Source organism: Salmo salar, chromosome 20, assembly GCF_965601325.2.
Source record: "Salmo salar chromosome 20, fSalSal1, whole genome shotgun sequence".
In the NCBI taxonomy this organism is placed as follows: Eukaryota; Metazoa; Chordata; class Actinopteri; order Salmoniformes; family Salmonidae; genus Salmo; species Salmo salar.
In genome coordinates, this window is record NC_138310.1 from 18,526,932 (window position 1) to 18,548,581 (window position 21,650).

At 40.5% G+C, this 21,650-nt stretch overlaps 2 protein-coding genes across 3 annotated transcripts in view; one reads left to right on the plus strand and one right to left on the minus strand.

Annotated features, from left to right (window-relative positions):
* The window catches only part of LOC106579989 (adhesion G protein-coupled receptor D2), a 47,550-nt gene extending 40,721 nt beyond the window's left edge, over window positions 1–6,829 (plus strand). For both annotated transcript variants that reach the window (XM_014160484.3, XM_014160485.3), the window contains exons 24-26: window positions 865–926; window positions 1,061–1,091; window positions 3,030–6,829. In XM_014160484.3, coding sequence (XP_014015959.2) covers window positions 865–926; window positions 1,061–1,091; window positions 3,030–3,037 — 101 coding nt within the window. In that variant the 3' untranslated portion in view covers window positions 3,038–6,829. The remainder of the gene's footprint in view (window positions 1–864; window positions 927–1,060; window positions 1,092–3,029) is intronic.
* A 101-nt stretch (window positions 6,830–6,930) lies between these two features.
* Window positions 6,931–21,650, minus strand: part of LOC106579988 (nuclear receptor subfamily 5 group A member 2) — a 34,048-nt gene continuing 19,328 nt past the window's right edge. Inside the window, exon 7 of the mRNA XM_014160482.3 lies at window positions 6,931–9,567. Coding sequence (XP_014015957.2) covers window positions 9,314–9,567 — 254 coding nt within the window. The 3' untranslated portion in view covers window positions 6,931–9,313. The remainder of the gene's footprint in view (window positions 9,568–21,650) is intronic.

The window sequence follows — 21,650 nt, forward strand, 5'->3', positions numbered from 1 at the left end:
GGTTAGGATTGGGTAGTGGTGGGTTGTGGTGTGTTAGGATTGGGTAGTGGTGGGTTGTGGTGTGTTAGGATTGGGTAGTGGTGGGTTGAGGTGTGTTAGGATTGGGTGGTGGTGGGTAGTGGTGTGTTAGGATTGGGTAGTGGTGGGTTGTGGTGTGTTAGGATTGGGTGGTGGTGGGTAGTGGTGTGTTAGGATTGGGTAGTGGTGGGTTGAGGTGTGTTAGGATTGGGTAGTGGTGGGTTGTGGTGGGTTAGGATTGGGTAGTGGTGGGTTGTGGTGTGTTAGGATTGGGTGGTGGTGGGTAGTGGTGTGTTAGGATTGGGTAGTGGTGGGTTGGGTTATTTTTTATTTTTTATTTATTTTACCGTTATTTTACCAGGTAAGTTGACTGAGAACACATTCTCATTTACAGCAACGACCTGGGGAATAGATACAGGGGAGAGGAGGGGGATGAATGAGCCAATTGTAAGCTGGGGATGGGTTAGGATTGGGTTAGGATTGGGTAGTGGTGGGTTGTGGTGGGTTAGGATTGGGTAGTGGTGGGTTGGGTTAGGATTGGGTAGTGGTGGGTTGTGGTGTGTTAGGATTGGGTTAGGATTGGGTAGTGGTGGGTTGTGGTGGGTTAGGATTGGGTAGTGGTGGGTTGTGGTGGGTAAGGATTGGGTAGTGGTGCGTTGTGGTGGGTAAGGATTGGGTAGTGGTGGGTTCTGGTGGGTAAGGATTGGGTAGTGGTGGGTTCTGGTGCAAGGCGGTTAGTAGAGTCATGCAGTCTGGATATTACACTCAGGTGTTCTACACCACCTGACATGAATTCCATTAATACCAGGAGAATAACTGGTGAGATTATGCCTTTTTGTCTTTCAGAGAGTTATGGAAAAGAAAGTAGTTTTGTGAGCTTCTCCTTGAAACCATCATCAGGAAACCAGGTATGTTTGGTATTATGCATCTAAAGAGACCATATCCACTTATTAGGCCTATAATCACTCCTAAACGGTTCATTGTGTATTTGAGAATTCTGCTCCATCTCCAACACATCAACATGTCTGTTTTACTTTACCAGGTGGTTCAACTGACTGCTTTCAAGCCCTCAGGTAATTTCCTTGACAGTGAATCTGACTTCAAAATTCTTAAAAATCGAACATGCTGACCACTCCGCTCGCGTCACGTGTGCGTTGCAAAATAAATGTACACATACAGTACATGTTATTCAGTCATTTCACCCACACTGCTCGCGTGCGTCAACGAGCGTCACGTAGCCAGGCGTTAAAATAGAACTTGGTTCTATTTGTGACGCTTGATCCGCTGCAAGTCCCGCCTCTCTCATCTCATCATTGGTTTTTAGAAGCATATACCCACGTGGGTGATTGAAAGATGAACTGATGAACACTCCAATCCAGTTGGTAGTGGTAATGCACCTTAACGTTGGTTGCCAACCACTATATAAAGTCCAAAGAAGAAGAAACCTGAAGGAGGAGAGATTACTAGAAACGAAATCAGTTTAACCTTTTATCTGTGGATTAACTGTTGAAGTAGTGAACCTTGTGCATTTCAGGTAAAATAACAACCCGATGTTTATATTGCAGGACAAATCAACAAGCAACAGCAAGCTAGCTAGCTAAATTGCCATAAATGTTTAATACATTTCAACCTGTCCCCAAATTAATATAGTTGGTTCAGAGTTAGTTTTGATATTTCAACCTGTGAGTCCTGATCGTGTCTGGTGTAGGTGGACAAAATCAACATGCGCAGTCTGGTCAGCATGTAAACTGTTGGGGGGAGGGGGGATGAGGGGGTTCTAAGCTGACATATGGAATTGTTTTAAGATGGTCATACTATGGATCATTTAGCTATTTGATTTAGAATTTTAAGACCCCTTTAGGTATCAAAAAAAAATATATAAAAAATGATTTGATAAAATATTGAATTTCGCCTTTAATACTATAGCCCGGAGAAACGCAATGAATAACACATTCATAAATGGAAAAAAGATGTATCATAACAAACAAGGTTTTGATGTGTTTGTCCTATATCTCCTATAGGTCAGGAAATATTAGTAGTTTTTTTTTACTCATATTTAACCCTTTTTTGGGGGGAGGCACAAAACAATTGTCATACTTCCATTCATTTTTTTAAACCAGTACCGGTAACCAGATGAGAAACACCGCTCTAGCTCTGCCACCCTTCACTGCAAATGCAGAAGTACGACATCGGCGGATGCGGTGGATTGAGACGCAGCCAATGCAACAAAAAAACAGATAGGGATGTTACTTAGATTGACTCACCGGTGCGTCAATTGACTCTAGGGTTATTTATCTTGCTTTATTAAAGATAATGTGGCTGACACACATAGAGTAAGGAACCAGGCTACATTGCTGACAATTCTGTCGTAATTGAATCCCCTTCAGTTAGTATCTTTTCTTCAGATTGAAAGTATTTTTGACTGGACTATTACTTTCACTACATGTAATAACATCAGGTGTGAGTTATGTAAACATATGGGCAGCTCTCTTTGGCTCGTTGAAGTGGGCCAGGTCACTTCACCATGTGTCTAATCATCAGAAAGGTTGAATGTTTTTTTCTCTGTTCCTTTTGTTTGTCAGAACATTAGGAAACCTCATTTTCCTCATTAGTTAGACAATCAGACTACTGCCAATCATCCACTCAAACACCTGCTCCCACAGAGGGACTGTTTCACACGCACACACACACGCACGCACGCACACACACACACACACGCACTCACACACACACACACACACACACACACACACACACACACACACACACACACACACACACACACACACGCACTCACGCACTCGCACACAGACAGACACATTCAATCTACCCAAGAGGTTCTGTGTTGGGACAATACTGAAGGTTTTGTGAGGTCTAGTCTGTAAGGATTCAACCATTTATAGACGTTCTGTGTAGTTTCCTTTTTACTAAGAAAGGAACATGTATTATATTAGACATAAATAATATGATGATAGAATAATACATGTTTTGTTACTTTTCTGTTACTACAGGCTGCTGATGGAATTGGACACCAAGGCACATGTATCATATAAACTGGTGGGAAGAAATAAGAATTGCACAGTGAATATCACAAACAGATACACACAATAGATGCATCTACTCTCATACACATATAGTAGTAGATAGTGTAAATAGACACACACACACACCCCCCTACATACAGAATTAAAGACTCAAATATGTACTCGCAAGCACACACACACACACACAGAGTGTGTGATGCAGGAAGCGTATTTTAGGAGGACAGCTCCTCCTCTACAGTGCCCCAGGGTCAGAAATCTTCTGCTGTTTATGAAAAGGCTTTTTTACAGAGGCAACACAACGTTTGTCGTGTGCATGTAGATTTCAGTTTAATTTTCTGTTGGAGAGTGGCTGATCACCTTCAGGCTTTTTTACAATAATATGTGTGTGTGTCTGTGTGCGTGTGCGTGTGCGTGTGCGTGTGCGTGTGTGTGTGCGTGCGTGCGTGCGTGTGTGTGTGTGTACTTTTTGTTTTTACAGACATAACTAGAAAGTAGTTATTACTGTAAACTGGATATAAACCTTTGAATCTAGGATTAAAGGGTTTTACTACTGTAAGAAATCATATGACCAGACAACAAGATTGTGTTGTCAGTGTGAGAACGTGGATAGTAGGATGACAGATCATCTCATAGATCAACAGTATTAGATAGTAGAGATAGAACTTACTGTGGACTGACTGGGCAGCTCATAAAGAAACATTATGAAGCCTATCACCTGTTGTATCACCTACTGTATCACCAGACAACCACTATGTGTATTTGAGGCTGTGCTAGCTGCAGCTTGGCTGTCTCCCCAAGTCTTTCCTCCCTCCCCTGGCCTCCCCTACCTTACAACAAGCAGCAGAAATCCTGGCCTCTCCCTATCTCCACTACAGGAAGGTGCGCTCTGAACTGAGACACATTATTCACTACAGCTCAAATGGTTGCATGAAACGATTTAAATCCCACAGGGAGAGTGGTTTTATCCCAATACAAGAATATGCTGGGGCAAATATACTGTACTTTCTCGTTTGATGTAATTTTATAATGTTATGATATGGAGGGGGGTTAGTGTTAGGACAGACAAGCACACTACCAATCACTTCCACACCTCATGCCCAGGGGGCAGCAGCTCCTTGGCTCATTTGCTCTGCCAGAAAGTCTTGTGGATCCTTGTTAAGTGTTGATTGGAAACAAGAGTAAGCCAGCTTGCAGAGCCGTGAGGCTGCTGGTTTTTCTTGGTAGCCATGTGCACCCTTGGCTATGTTTAAAATATTTTGTTTGGTCATATTTTTTCCTTTTTGTATATATTTATTTTCATCACCCCTTTGAACAATCAAAAAGGCAAGGAAGAGCTGGCCCTGGATCTAAGGTTGCTGTCTCCTGGGTACATGTACATACAGTGAGGGAAAAAAGTATTTGATCCCCTGCTGATTTTGTACGTTTGCCCACTGACAAAGAAATGACCAGTCTATAATTTTAATGGTAGGTTTATTTGAACAGTGAGAGACAGAATAACCAAAAAAAAATCCAGGAAAAACATGTCAAAAATGTTATCAATTGATTTGCATTTTAATGAGGGAAATAATGTCACGTCCTGACCAGCAGAGGGAGTAGTTGTTTAGTATTTGGTCAGGACGTAGCAGAAGTTGTGTGTTGAATGTAGTTTCTAGTTGTTCTGTTTCTGTGTTAGTCTTGTGACTCCTGATCAGGAACAGCTGGATATCGTTGTTCCTGATTGGGAGTCATATATTAGGACTTGTGTTTTTCTCTTGGGGTTGTGGGTTGTTTTATTTGGCACTGCTGTAAGTATTTGTATAGCCTGTGAAACTGTCACTCTGTCATTTCGTGTTTATTGTTTTCCGTGTACATCATAGTTAATAAAAATGATGTTGAGCACGCAATCCGCTGCGTATTCGTCCACATTTTCTGACAGTGATTTCGAGATATCTTCAGAAGAAGGAGAATATTGTGACAAATAAGTATTTTACCCCCTCTCAATCAGAAACATTTCTGGCTCCCAGGTGTCTTTTATACAGGTAACGAGCTGAGATTAGGAGCACACTTTTTAAGGGAGTGCTCCTAATCTCAGTTTGTTACCTGTATAATAGACACCTGTCCACAGAAGCAATCAATCAATCAGATTCCAAACTCTCCACCATGGCCAAGACCAAAGAGCTCTCCAAGGATGTCAGGGACAAGATTGTAGACCTACACAAGGCTGGAATTGGCTACAAGACCATCGCCAAGCAGCTTGGTGAGAAGGTGACAACAGTTGGTGCGATTATTCGCAAATGGAAGAAACACAAAAGAACTGTCAATCTCCCTCGGTTTGGGGCTCCATGCAAGATCTCACCTCGTGGAGTTGCAATGATCATGAGAATGGTGAGGAATTAGCCCAGAACTACACGGGAGGATCTTGTCAATGATCTCAATGCAGCTGGGACCATAGTCACCAAGGAAACAATTGGTAACACACTACGCAGTGAAGGACTGAAATCCTGCAGCGCCCACGAGGTCCCCCTGCTCAAGAAAGCACATATACATGCCCGTCTGAAGTTTGCCAATGAACATCTGAATGATTCAGAGGACACCTGGGTGAAGGTGTTGTGGTCAGATGAGACCAAAATGGAGCTCTTTGGCATCAACTCAACTCGCCGTGTTTGGAGGAGGAGGAATGATGCCTATGACCCCAAGAACACCATCCCCACCGTCAAACATGGAGGTGGAAACATTATGCTTTGGGGGTGTTTTTCTGCTAAGGGGACTAACTTGCTAACTTCACCGCATCAAAGGGACGATGGACGGGGCCATGTACCGTCAAATCTTGGGTGAGAACCTCCTTCCCTCAGCCAGGGCATTGAAAATGGGTCATGGATGGGTATTCCAGCATGACAATGACCCAAAACACATGGCCAAGGCAACAAAGAAGTGGCTCAAGAAGAAGCACATTAAGGTCATGGAGTGGCCTAGCCAGTCTCCAGACCTTAATCCCATAGAAAATCTGTGGAGGGAGCTGAAGGTTCGAGTTGCCAAACGTCAGCCTCGAAACCTTAATGACTTGGAGAAGATCTGCAAAGAGGAGTGGGACAAAATCCATCCTGAGATGTGTGCAAACCTGGTGGCCAACTACCAGAAACGTCTGACCTCTGTGATTGCCAACAAGGGTTTTGCCACCAAGTACAAAGTCATGTTTTGCAGAGGGGTCAAATACTTATTTCCCTCATTAAAATGCAAATCAATTGCTAACATTTTTGACATGCATTTTTCTGGATTTTTTTTGTTTGTTATTCTGTCTCTCACTGTTCAAATTAACCTACCATTAAAATTATAGACTGATCATTGCTTTGTCAGTGGGCAAACGTACAAAATCAGCAGGGGATCAAATACTTTTTTCCCTCCCTGTACAACACTGTCCTCATACACTGATTTCTCACATATATACACATCTTAAATTAGGTTAGAGACCAGTTGACTAGACCTAAGACCCCTATACTTAGCGAGTGCAACAGTATTAGCATGCTAGTTAATCTGTTTTGTGACAATACACTGTAAGATTTGTATGAAAACGCTAGGTTTTCCAAAGCCCTTATACTTTGTTCCTCAAATGTATTGTTTAATTACTGTTTTAATGGCCTCCAATCTTTGTGCCCTTTGTAGTCATTGGCTGAAATGTACATTTACACATGTATTTGTGAAGTAGCACTGGCTTATCTGCCAAAAACCACAGACTTTCACGTTACTAAGAATTACGTTGTCATGACTCATAAATTGCTACCACTATCCTGGATAGCCTCCCGAGTATTTTAAAAGAATGTATTAGGTATATATGACCCCAATGTCATTGAACAATAGCGGGATGGTTCAATGGAAATGGACAACACATAAGTAGAGCTTTACTTAATTGCATTTATTGGTTTGATGCTATTACATTAAAATATATTTCAAGAAAAAAAAAAACATTTTGATTGTTTCTGTTTGAAAAGCATTCAAATTGCTGAGAGAGGAAACAAAGTGGACCAGCACAGACAGTTTGAGAATGAGGACTATAAACAGATCTCATCACCAAAAACAACTAAGACTGGGACCTCACAGAATATGGTGAAACACAATAGAAGCAAAAGCAACATCAAGAGAACCAATTAAAAACAGAGACGTCTGTTTGTTGAAAGATCTGAGCTTGGTATAGCTCACTGTGTTAATCTTCTCATGTTTCCCAATTCAAATGTACTACAGCGGAGAGGTACAAATGACATTCATATCAGTTACTAAACCATGGTCCATATATTCACAGACAGGCCAGGGTTATCTTAAGGCAAGTGTTATGATTGTCTAGAAGAAGTTAAAAGAGCCAACCCTGCCATGTCTTTATGAGGGACCAATTCAAACATGTTGCTTCACTATGTGCTGAAATTACAGATATGTGCGTGTTACATGTTGTTGTTGATGTTGTTCCTCATTCCTTGCAATTCTGATACTTGTTGTTTTGCACTTCAACTGCCATTTCTCAAGTACGATTGGTCTATATTCTCTTTACACTTCAATACAATTGGATTTCCCTATATCTCCTTCACGTTTACCTTGGAAAGCAAACATTGCATACATCGCCAATTGCATGTTTTCATTCATTCTGTGACTACAAAAGGACTGGAGAACATCCACAGTGCACGACCCCCTATCCTTGACCTGGCTCTGTTGCCAGGGTAGACAGCTCTTTGGTAAGAAGAGGATTTACACCGTAAAGCTTCATGTTTAACATGTCTACTTAATAAGAGATTTCTTTCTTTGTTGTTCCTTTTTCTGTCCTCACATGTGGGCTTCTCTTTCTGGGGCCTCTCCTCCAGTCATTTGTTAATAAGAAATTGCTGCAGACAAAGATGGCTTCCTTTCATTCTGTCCCACACATCAGTGCCACATTTTCCATCTTCACTGTTTCTCTCTCTCTTTCTATCACTTTAAGCAAATATCTCATTGGAGTAACAGACTGTCTTTAACCCACCCGGGGTGTTCTACTAAGCTATATGGAATTGTTTTAAGAAGGTCATACCAAGGATAATTTAGCTATTTGATTTTGAAGTTTAAGACCCCTTGAATTATCCACAACAAAAATATTTAACAATTATTTGATGAACAAAATATTTTTGGCCTTACTGCTATTTTTGGCCTTAAAAGCATTGAGTAATAGATTTACTACATGGAACAACAGATAGTCCCCCACAAAAAAAAAGTGTTCTGAAGTGTCTGTCCTACATCTGAGAGATATAAGAAAGATCAGGAATTATTATAAAAAATTTTACATGTATTTAACCCCTTATTTTTGGCACTAAACAGTCTCCATATATTCCATACATTTTTTCAACTGGTACCGGGGGACCTTCAGACATGTCTTGTGAGGCCTGTGGGTGTCCTAGAGCAGACCAACCGACATGTTTGTGTTTGTGAGAGTCTCATCTTTCCATAATGGTGATTTTGTGAGAAGACTGATTTTCGGGATGTCTCATGGTCTGACAAACATCGCTCTAGCTCTGTCACCTTCCACCGCAGATGCAGCAGTGCGACATCGGGGGATGCGATGGATTGAGACGCATCCAATGAAACAACAAAAAATATATCTCTAGCTTAAACTGACAGGTATTTATGTCGATTGTTGTATTATGCTAATTTGATTTCCGCAGGGGCAAAGACATCGACTCTAGAGTTAAACTGAATATGAGTGTGCTTATGTGATTCTTGTAAACACGTGTAGTTAATATATTAGAATATCAATATCTAATAGAAAAAAAAAATATATTGAACATAACTTATTTTTCACAGAACTATTTTTTGTGGTAAAGTGACAATTTACAAAGGAACAAGTGCTCAAATAAATGTAGTGTTTACACTATATTTGAAAGGCTAGGACAATTCTGAATGACGGGTGTTCTAGTGCCTCTTTCATCTGAAGAATCTGAAATATCTCCACTAGCTCTGATATAACACCTCACTCTGCTGAATTCAACAAAAGGTGAAAGTTACATTTACGTACAGTATCATAACAAAGCTTCCTTTGTAAATGTTATCTATGTACATTTAAAGAACTCCCAAAAACACAAGTCCATATTCTGTTTACACACACCTGGGACAGAGGGGCTGCTCACGCACGCACGCATGCACACGCACACACAGAAACACACACATCATTCTCTCTGGGCTGTAATCGTAAACCCTGTCTGGCTTCCACACCGTCAGTCCCACAGACAGTCTGTTGGTGTATAGTGATGGTAGCGTGGTGCTCATACAGAGGCCCTCTTGGCAAGCAGCATCTCGATGAGCAGGTTGTTGCAGGGCACCTCCCCACTCAGGTGTTTGTAGCACAGGTAGTCCTCTGCCTGTGTGCTGAGGGCTCGCAGCTCTGGCAGACGCATCACCAGCTGGCTGAACTTGTCCAGGTATAGGGGGTAGGTGCACAGAGTGTATTCCAGCAGAGCCCCATTCACCTGCTCCTGAACACTCTCCACAAATGCTTGATTCTCCAACAGCTTTACATCTGGACAGGGACATAGGAAAGAGCATTAAGGGGGTTCAATTACTCTTTAGATCAGGTATTCCCAAACTGGGGTACGTGCAATACCATCGGGGGTACGCCAAAAAAATGTGATTCACATTTAAAATATATTTATATTTTTTTCACGTTTTCAAACAGTACATTTATATTTTCCAATGAGGCTATACATTTGGGTGAGGTTTTTTTCTCACCTGAGTAGCCTCGTTTCACTGCCAAAAATAAAATTAAACCATCTAGTGTTCAGCGAAATGTCAAATACAGGTAGCCTAGTCAAATAATTAACATGCAATCACATGAACCGTTACTCTCTCGCGGGAAACCTTCACTCTTACGCAGACATTTAGAAATTAAACATGACAATTTGAAAAATAAGCCACGTGAGTTTTTTGAGCGAGAATAAAGACAACTTTCGAGTAGTAAGACGTATAAAAGCAACAGATACCATTAATAAGAAGGGGCTATAAGCGTCTTATATGGTGAGCTACCGAGTGGCTAGGACAGGCAAGCCCCATACTATTGTGGAGGACTTCATTCTTCCTGCTGCCATGGATATGGCTGGGACACTGCTGGGGGAAAAGTCCAAAAAAACTATTCAGACAATGTCTTCATCAAACAACACTGTTTCACGATGTGACATGGCAGGAGATGGTTTGAAACAATGACTGCTTCGCATACATCCCAGTGAATTATACGCGCTGCAGCTGGATGAGTCAACAGATGTGGAAGGCCTGGCACAGCTCCTGGTATATGTCCGTTACGTTTATGGGGGGTCAATTAAGGAAGACATCCTCTTCTGCAAACCACTGGAAACCAAGACAACATAAGAGGATATTTTTAAAGTACTGGACAGCTTTGTGACATCAAATGGACTTTGGTGGTCAAGATGTGTTGGTATCTGTACTGATGGCGCAAAAGCCATGACAGGGAGACATAGTGGAGTGGTAATGCGCGTGCAAGCAATTGCTCCCGACACCACTTGGGTACACTGCAGCATCCACCGAGAGGCTCTTGCTGCCAAGGGAATGCCTGACAGCTTGAAAGATGTTTTGGACACTACAGTGAAAATGTTTAACTTTGTTAAAGCAAGGCTCCTGAACTCCTGTGTATTTTCTGCATTATGCAATGATATGGGCAGCGACCATGTAACGCTTTTACAACATACAGAAGTGCGCTGGTTATCAAGGGGCAAAGTATTGACACATTTTTTTTATTTGAGAGACGAGCTTAAAGTTTTCTTTACTGACCATCATTTTCACTTGTCTGACCGCTTGCATGATGATGAGTTTCTCACACAACTGGCCTTTCTGGGTGATGTTTTTTCTCACCTGAATGATCTGAATCTCGGATTACAGGGACTCTCCGCAACTATATTCAATGTGCGGGACAAAATTGAGGCTATAATTAAGAAATTGGAGCTCTTTTCTGTCTGCATTAACAAGGACAACACACAGGTCTTTCCATCATTGTATGATTTTTTTGTATGCAAATGAACTCAAGCTTACGGACAATGTCAAATGTGATATAGCAAAGCACCTGAGTGAGTTGGGTGCGCAATTACGCAGGTACTTTCCCAAAATGGACTACACAAACAACTGGATTCATTATACCTTTCATGCCCTGCCTCCAGTCCACTTACCGATATCTGAACAAGAGAGCCTCATCGAAATTGCAACAAGCGGTTTTGTGAAAATTGAATACCGTAATTTCCGGACTATTAAGCGCACCTGAATATAAGCCGCACCCACTGAATTTAAAAATATATATTATTTTGAACATAAATAAGCCGCACATGTCTATAAGCCGCAGGTGCCTACCGGTACATTGAAACAAATTCACTTTACTCAGGCTTTAACGAAAAACGGCTTGTAACAAATATAAATAGGCTTTAACGAAACAAGGCTTGTAACAAAAATAAATTGGCTTTAACGAAACACGGCTTGTAACAAAAAATACAAAATCAGCAGTAAGCTTTAGTTGTCTTTTTGCACTGAGTCAATTCCTCACGCTGCTGTTTCCAACGTCTTATCATCGACCCATTAAGACCAAGCTCCTGTGCAGCAGCTCTATTTCCTTTTCCAACAGCCAGATCAATCGCCTTCAACTTGAAAGCTGCATCAAATGCATTTCTCCGTGTCTTTGCCATGATGAGGGTGACAAAATGACTACCGTAATCAGAATGATGGGAAGTTTGAGAGCGCTCGATTTAATCTAAACAGTTTGACCGTAACCCGTTCGGCAATTTCAGTGGTCTAATGAAAGCTTCATGCCGCCAAAAAACTGAGCACATCACATAATGTTTTTTTGGAGAAAAAAAAATTGAAAGCGGGAAAAATCCATATATTAGCCGCGTCATTGTTTAAGCCGCGAGGTTCAAAGCCTGGGAAAAAAGTTGCGGCTTATACTCCGGAATTTACAGTATAATCAGAAGCCACTGCCAGATTTCTGATTAGGGCTGCGCTTAGAGTTTCTTGCCTTGGCAAATCACACTGTTAAGACACTGATTGCCTTTGCAACCACATACCTATGTGAGAGTGGATTCTCAGCCCTCACTAGCATGAAAACTAAATACAGGCACAGACTGTGTGTGAAAAATGATTTAAGACTGAGACTCTCTCCAATACAACCCAACATTGCAGCATTATGAGCATCCTTTCAAGCACACCCTTCTCATTAACCTGTGGTGAGTTTTTCACAATTTTCAATGAGGTTTTATATGTAAGAGCAAAATTATTGAGTATTATTATAATTTGTGCCCTGGTCCTATAAGAGCTCTTTGTCACTTCCCACTAGCCGGGTTGTGACAAAAACTCACACTCATTCTTATGTTTAAAAAATGCATCATATAGTGTGTGTGTGGCAGGCTTACAATGATGGAAGAAAACAACATTTGAGAGTGCGCTGACCCTGGTGCTAGAGGGGGTACGCAGCTGGAGGTTGAATGTTTTGAAGGGGTACCGGATTATAAAAAGTTTGTGAACCACTGCTCTAGATGATCACATAAATGGGAGAATATTGATACATTTATTTGAAACTGTTCCTCAATCCCAGTGTTAAGTCTAGCATCAGCATCTTGTTGAGATGTGGGTCAGCAGTGTTGGTTGTGTTTGTGTGAGGTGTGTGTGTGTGTGTGTGTGTGTGTGTGTGTGTGTGTGTGTGTGTGTGTGTGTGTGTGTGTGTGTGTGTGTGTGTGTGTGTGTGTGTGTGTGTGTGTGTGTGTGTGTGTGTGTGTGTGTGTGTGTGTGTGTGTGTGTGTGTGTGTGTTAGCTAGACCATCAAATGGACTTCTATTCAGCATCAGCTGAGTCTTGCCAGGAGAGGTATTCATATAGTAATTCAATATTTTGAATAATCTTTTCAAAACGCTTAAGGGCAACTAAATTGCCTGATAAACCTGACTCATTGATTGAAAGACGAGGGAGAGAGAGCGAGAGATTGAAACATTCAACGGAGATGGTAATATTTTCTGCCTGTGACGAGTGCTCTTATTATTCTAAAGCCTTTTGTTCCCAGCTCGCTGGCTCTAAATACCAGTCGCTTAAGGGAATCTGGGCAACTGCTGTCTATACACACAACATATGCAGAAGGCACTGCATGAATGTCAGTCAGACTATCCAATGATAGGCCCATCCATTATTGTTCCATTGAGTGCTATTAAGGAATAATGGGTAGAGTTGTCTTCTTTGTTAATGTTGCCTTTTGACAAGGCGCTGCATTTAATTAAGTGAATTTACCTGAGAATAAAGGCTTGGTTCAGACAACAGTCGGATCCTTCTGGAAAAATATATCAATGGCTGTGACATTTCCATTTAAAATGTCACTACTGCCTTTCAAAATAAATGGGACAGCGTGGGTTGAATAGATCCGAACCATCTTGTCAACTAAAACCTATTTCCAACAAAGCTTTTGAAAAAGTTATTTGCCCAAACCACAGCAACATTGCAAAAAAGTGTGTAGAAGTACTTCAAACCTAATCAAATTCAGGACTTGAAAGGCCATAATAATTGTCAAGGATGAGAAAAAAGTCCTGTTATGTGGTCTATCACAAATCTATTCCATTCTTGGACTGGCTGTAATGAGCTATACATGAGCTGTATGTCGTGCAGTCAGGGTAGGCAGTGTAGCCAGTGCTTACACTGTGATAATCTAATTTAAAAAGCTGTTATGAAAAGACAAATAGAAAATAAAATTATATAAAACTGTCATTATTTTTGTTATTTCATGTTTTTTCGAAATTATTCTGGTGTTTTTTTTATGTGCAAAAAAAAAAGCAAACGCTAAAACTGCCTCAAAACCTCAGGACAGGCATCAGGGTATGCCAGGGCAGGCATATTTCCATAGGGGGGCACGTTATTTTTTTTCTTTATGGGTGTTATAGTAAAGACCATCGGTGGCCTGTAGGTTTTTAAGTTTACAATTTATCCTACCATTTCTACCGATCTGCATGCCAGTTATGATTATTTTTCGTGGAACAGTTTCATTTCAATAATAATGTTATCATTTCTCAAAATCATTGTCACGTAATTAATCATAAAAATCTGAATTAAAATTACAAAAATGTAACTAATGCGAGACCACCAGCCTCTGCTATATTGGCACATTGAAACACTGTGATCTAATGGCAGGGGGAAAAAATGGCTGCATGTAACTCAGAGATAGCCTATAGGTCAATGCAGCAGTAGGCCTATAACTTCCATCATCAAATACATAGGCCTAAGCCGACAAATAAACAGTAGAAAATACCCTGATGAATGTTCACGTTCCTTCAATCGCATTAATCTATCTACTCCACCTGTCTGCCTCCCTTTCTATCTGTCTTGACTTTAGCTATGCTAGTGAAGTGCAACGTATCAAATCAATTAACTGGGTCTAGCCCAAAGCTGTCACTAGCAAACTTGCAACATTGTACCAACTAGCCTATTTTGGGCCCTCAGACTTTCCTGCACCTGTCAGGTCCTCACCAGTAAAGGGGCTGTTTGTTATTGTAGTTTGGTCAGGGCGTGGCAGGGGGTGTTTGTTTAGGGTGTTTCGGGGTTGTTTGGGTTATGTTCTATGTTAGTGTATTTCTATGTTATTTCTAGTTGGTCTATTTCTATGTTGTGTTTATTGGGTTGACCTTCAATTGGAGGCAGCTGCTTCTTGTTGCCTCTGATTGAAGGTCCTATTTATAGGGGTGTTTGTTCTATGGGGGTTTGTGGGTAGTTATTTCCTGGTTTAGTGTTTGTTGCACCTGACGGGACTGTTTGGAGTCGTTTGTTTTTGTATACGTGTTTATTTTGTTTTTCCTTCTTCAAATAAAAAAAGAGGATGAGTATACATTTTCCCGCTGCGTTTTGGTCCACTCCTTACGACAATCGTGACAGCACCAGTGAGCTCGGGACAGACAGCAGTTTTTTATGACGTTTCCACTGGATACGGGATCATCAGATCACAATATTTTGATCTTTCACATCGAGGGTTTGTAATTATCAAGGCCAAGAGAGTGTTGGAAAGATTTTTCAAATACTGTGAGGAACTAGTATCATTCTCAATGGATGTTAAAAAAACAGACTTAGTTGATTTACTGTGTGAGGTGAAGAAAAAATGAAGGAGAAGCTCAGTTTATTAGTGGTGGGAGTGATGAGTTAAAGGAAAGGTTCACCCATTTTGGATGTTATATTGTTTTTGTGCATCTATGAGTGATATTCTATCGATTCCTTGGGTAATTTCATGTTTTCATGTGTATCTGAGTTATTGACGTTCAAGCAGGCAGAAATCTGGCCCGTATGATGTAACACTCTAAAAATTAGGGGTTCAACAAGGGTTCTCCTAAGATCCTCAAAGTTCTTCAAAGAACCTTTGGGTTCTTGAAACTGAATTGTCCCCAAAAGCTTCTTCCAAGAACCCCATAGGAGGTGGGGTTCATCGAGGAGCCTCATTAGTTGCCCAACTGAAACATTTGGATTTGAATTTGAAAGGACAACAGGTGCAGGCACTTAACTGAAAAATGTAAAGATCTCCTCAATTTAGCTTTATCACGCGAATTCCAAATATCTCTAACCATCGCCCCTGCCTGATTTTGTTTTCATGCAGGTGATGTCAGTATGCTGTCACTGTTCCAAAATGTGATTGTTACATAACAGGACAGTTACCCGTGCTGCCCTCAAACCAAGGCACGCTGCCTGCTAATTATTTATAGGCTGTTTTAACCTGTTGTGGCTAGGGGGCAGTATTTTCACAGCCGGATAAAAAACGTACCCGATTTAAAATGGTTACTCCTCTTGCCCAGAAACGAGAATATGCATATAATTAGTAGATTTGGATAGAAAACACAAGTTTCTAAAACTGTTTGAATGATGTCTGTGAGTATAACAGAACTCATATGGCAGGCCAAAACCTGAGAAGATTCCATGCAGGAAGTGCCCTGTCTGACAATTTGTTGTCCTTCTGTTGCATCTCTATCGAAAATACAGCCTCTGTGCTGTTACGTGACACTTTCTAAGGCTTCCATTGGCTCTCTAAAGCGTTCAGAAAGCGGAATGACGTGTCTCCTGTCTCTGGGCAATGTACAGCAGCAGAGTTTGTAAGTGGCCTGCCTGGGGACAGTGAGACTGAGATGCGCGGTCACGAGACTTCTCAATTTTTTTCTTTCAGTCTTTGAATGAATACAACGTTGTCCAGTTGGAATATTATCGCTATTTTACGAGAAAAATTGCATAAAAATTGATTTTAAACAGCGTTTGACATGCTTCTAAGTACGGCAATGGAATATTTTGACATTTTTTGTCACGAAATGCGCTCGCGCGTTACCCTTCGGATAGTGACCTGAACGCACCAACAAAATGGAGGTATTTGGATATAACTATGGATTATTTGGAACCAAAACAACATTTGTTGTTGACGTAGAAGTCCTGGGAGTGCATTCTGACGAAGAACAGCAAAGGTAATCCAATTTTTCTAATAGTAATTCTGAGTTTAGGTTGCCCCAAACTTGGTGGGTGTCAAATTAGCTAGCCTGTGATGGCCGAGCTATGTACTCAGAATATTGCAAAATGTGCTTTCGCCGAAAAGCTATTTTAAAATCTGACATAGCGTTTGCATAAAGGAGTTCTGTATCTATAATTCTTAAAATAATTGTTATGTATTTTGTCAACGTTTATCATGAGTAATTTAGTAAATTCACCGGATGTTTTCGGTGGGTATGCTAGTTCTGAACATCACATGCTAATGTAAAAAGCTGGTTTTTGATATAAATATGAACTTGATTGAACAAAACATGCATGTATTGTATAACATAATGTCCTAGGAGTGTCATCTGATGAAGATCATCAAAGGTTAGTGCTGCATTTAGCTGTGGTTTTGGTTTTTGTGACATATATGCTTGCTTTGAAAATGGCTGTGTGATTATTTTTGGCAGGGTACTCTCCTGACATAATCTAATGTTTTGCTTTTGCTGTAAAGCCTTTTTGAAATCCAATCGGACAACGTGGTTAGATTAACGAGAGTCTTATCTTTAAAATTGTGGAAAATAGTCATATGTTTGAGAAATTGAAGTTATAGCATTTTTGAGGTATTTGTATTTCGCGCCACGCGATTCCACTGGCTGTTGACTAGGGTGGGACGCAAACGTCCCACTGACCCAGAGAGGTTAACTTGTCAATTTCAAATGATTTTCTAACAAGTTTATTTTTCTAACAACAGTTTGAATTGAGGTGTGTTCCACCTCCTCGTTAATTCGCATAAAAAGTAACTCATTTCACTGTTGCGGACCATTTATGTTTGAGGCTTTACTGAGCGGACAAACTTCTCTCTTCAACAAGAGCCCAATCACTTCCCTAGTGTTTCCCAAGATCAGGTATGAAGACATTGTGCATCTCTAGTCAGAACAGGCCTTGCAAAAACGTTTTATCCGAGTACATTTTCTGGCTGGCGCCCACATTGCCTTCACTTTGGACATTAATGCAATCCTATCAAAGTAAGTGGCTTATTTTCTGTATATCGTGTAGTCGTTTCTGCTGTAGCACACCATATGTATGTATGGATCATAATGTATTTACTGTTTTATTAACATGTATTCAAGTACTGGTGACAAATCATGCATTACGATTCTTGCATAGATTGTAATGGACACATATGATGTGTGTAAAATACTTTTTTGAATGTTGTACTGATTATGATGAGCTAATGCTAAGCTATTTGCCAGCTATGTGTGGCACCATGTTTGTTGACATCATACAATGCATTCTGGTTGTCATGTAAGCGTCTGTCAGACCAAAGATGTTATGACAAGGGATAGACCACTCAACTGACTTATGGTGCTTTCAAGACAACTGTGAATACTAGGTAAAATCATGACGTCAATGATCTTCAGGTCAGAAAGTCGGAGCTGTAGAAAGAGTTCCCAAGTTGTAATTCTGAATTGGATGACCGGTAAAAGCGTTTTATTTTTTTTCCCCGTTCGGAGCTCGTTTTTTTCTGAGTTCCTAGTTGTCTTGAATGCACTGAAGTCGGAAGTCTGAGATTTCCCAGTTCCCAGTTGTTTTGAACTCTGCATCAGATTGTAACTTTGGTACCTCAGGGTTGCTATCTCAGACCCCCCTTTCCAGGGGTTTTATTTTTATTTAGCGTATAAACTTCACTTGTGTTTATATAAATCCCCCATCAAAGTAATATTTCCTGCATCATATCCCCCCACGATACCTTCTCCCATTTCTACACCCCATGGACTTGAAAAACCCCGACAAATTAAATGAACCCCCCTAAAATGTTTTTATCTCTGTTTAGTGTTCTCGCTACGGTTAGGCTAGGCAGTAGGCTTGTATTTGGTGTGATGATCTGTGAGGTGAAAACATTTTATTTGCTTTGTGATTTGTCAAAAACAGTAAACGACTTGTCAAGTAATGTGCTCCGGTTCTTGTATACTGTACACTGTAACAAGTACATTGACGATTTGTAATATGCTGAACAGTGGCTCAACTAAATTCAGATTTTTCAGGCAATGAGTGCAGCCATCTTTGACTTTGTTTATTTGCGTCTTATAGTGAATGGCATTCTGGGATTAGGGAGTTTTCGCCAAGTCAAATATAAACAAACATGTCTGCCATCATAAAGACTTTAGTTGCTGTTAGCTTAGCTGACACGCATTTATTTTCATTACATTAGTCTCTTGTGCTCACCAGAGATGTGGTACATTGTAAACTAGTCTAGCTGTTAGGTCGCACACTTATATTGTGACTGGATTATGGAATGAGTTTGGCTGTGGATGTGTTCCATGTGATGCTTGGCTATATGAATGTTGGGCTAGCTGCATTGGGTGCAGATGACTGAACTGCTCACTTTTGTGTCTGTGTCTGCAGGTATACAGAGTAGGAGGCATACAAAGGTATGTCAATTGGTATTGGTATGTTATGCTGATCACATTTACCATCCTCCTCCTTTACCTCTTCAATGAATATCCCATAGGCCTTTACATTATGGACAAGGTATGTTTATGAAAACCATCACCAAAACAGTTTTTTTCATTCACATTAACCACAAAAACCAAGGTATGAATTCTGTCCTGTACATGTTTTGTTAATCAACTGTATAATTACTCTTTTTTGGATTCACAGACTTCACCCTGCCTACACCTCTGATGAATATAACAGGAAACATGTTCAATCACCATGCACTACAAAATCATTCTGGCTATAGATACAGAGAACATCAATACATTATCATCAACACGCCAGAGGAAATACCAACTGGACTTGGGGCTCTGCTTCTTTTTTACTCTGCTTTGCCACTTAAATCATAATAAACACTGAGAACTAAAATATTGTGTTATTGTTATGCGTATTATTATTATTATTATTATTAATAATAATAATAATAATAATAATAATAGGTGGGGGGGGGGGTAGTTCAAAGGGATCTTCGAGGATCCATTAAAAGGGGTTCTTTGAAGAATTTATGGGGGTTCCCCCACAGTTTCAATTTGAAGAACCCCTAAAGGATACTCAAGGTACCTTTTCTCTTTAGATTGTAGCACTGTGATAAATGGCACAGCACTGTGATAATGTTTCTCACAAGTGCAGCAGGTTGTGAACTCTGCGAGAATGAGAACAGTAAATTACTGTAACTGATACATTCATTAACATAAATTAATGTACCCAAATTCCAGTGATTAACGGTACATTTACTAGGCCTACCGGTGACATATGTAATATATGTAACAATTCACACAATGAAACAATTATGTGCAAGAATTGGCGGGAGACAGCTAAACGCATTACGAAGAGCTGAGTGCATGTATTTTGGAGAGAGACATGCCATATCTTCGCCACACACCCCTCCCCTTCTACTTGTTTCAACATTTTAAATTATACTCAAATATTTTACATGCCCCTCTGTCTTGCTATCTGTAGCACATGTATCTGACGCTTTCTGGCCAGAAATAGTATGGCATGCAATTGTCCCGTTCTGACCAGTGAAGGGGTTATTTGTTATTGTAGTTTGGTCAGGACGTGGCAGGGGGTGTTTGTTTTATGTGGTTCGGGGTTTGTTGGGTTATGTTATTATGTTAGAGGGGTGTTTGTTTAGAGTGTTCCGGGGTTTTTGGGCTATGTTCTTGTTAGTTTATTTGTTTGTTAGTTCTCGTCGTTCTATGTCTATGTTTAGTTAATGGGGTTGACCTTCAATTGGAAGCAGCTGCTCCTCGTTGCTTCTAATTGAAGGTCTTATTTAAGAGGGGTGTTTTTTTCTATGGTATTTGTGGGTAGGTGTCTCCTGTTTAGTGTCTGAGCACCTGATAGGACTGTTAGTGTCGTTCGTTTGTTTTGTATACGTGATTTGTTTGTTTTTCCTTCTTCACATTAAAAAGAAGATGAGTATACACGTTCCCGCTGCGTTTTGGTCTGATCATTACGACACTCGTTACAGCAATACTATTTTTATCCAGACAGCATCAAATGCATGGTCTATACACTTACCAAAACAGGGGGTGGCTGTTTTGCTCGCACGGATGCTTTATCTGAGATTGATGCTCCTTTTTGTCGGTGCGCGTCTCGGTGAAATAAATGATATACACTACCGTTCAAAAGTCACTTAGAAATGTCCTTGTTTTCCATGAAAACATACATGAAATTAAGTTTAGGAAGAGGAATAGGAAATATAGTCAAGACATTGACAAGGTTATAAATAAATATTTTTCATTGAAATAATAATTGTGTCCTTCAAACTTTGCATTCGTCAAAGAATCCTTAATTTACAGAAATTACAGCCTTGCAGACCTTTGGCATTCGAGGACTTGTGAGGTGTCTGTTTCTCATACTAGACACTCTAATGTACTTGTCCTCTTGCTCAATTGTGCACCGGGGCCTCCCACTCCTCTTTCTATTCTGGTTAGAGCCAGTTTGCGCTGTTCTGTGAAGGGAGTAGTACACAGCATTGTACGAGAGCTTCAGTTTCTTGGCAATTTCTCTCATGCCATAGCCTTCATTTCTCAGAACAAGAATAGACTGATGAGTTTCAGGAGAAACTTCTTTGTTCCTGGCCATTTTTGAGCCTGTAATTGAACCCACAAATGCTGATGCTCCAGACACTCAGCTAGTCTAAAGAAGGCCAGTTGTATTGCTTCTTTAACCAGGACAACATGTTTCAGCTGTGCTAACATAATTATAAAAGGGTTTTCTAATGATCAATTAGCCTTTTAAAATTATAAACTTGGATTAGCTAACACAACATGCCATTGGAACACAGGAGTGGTGGTTTCTGTTAATGGGCCTCTGTACACCTATGTAGATATTCCATAAACAATCTGCAGTTTCCAGCAACAATAGTCATTTACAACATTAACAATGTCTACACTGTATTTCTGATCAATTTGATGTTATTTTAATGGATCAAAAATGTGCTTTTCTTTCAAAAACAAGGACATTTCTAAGTGACCCCAAACTTTTGAACGGTAGTGTATATTTCAATATTGTATTTGGACGGGCAAGAAGGTGCAGTACGGCGGGCCAGGCCCCCTAAGGCTCACCCATAATCCCCTTCTCACGCACATTGCTCTCTCAGATGTAGCCAATGCCGTCACGTAATCGGGTCCTTTC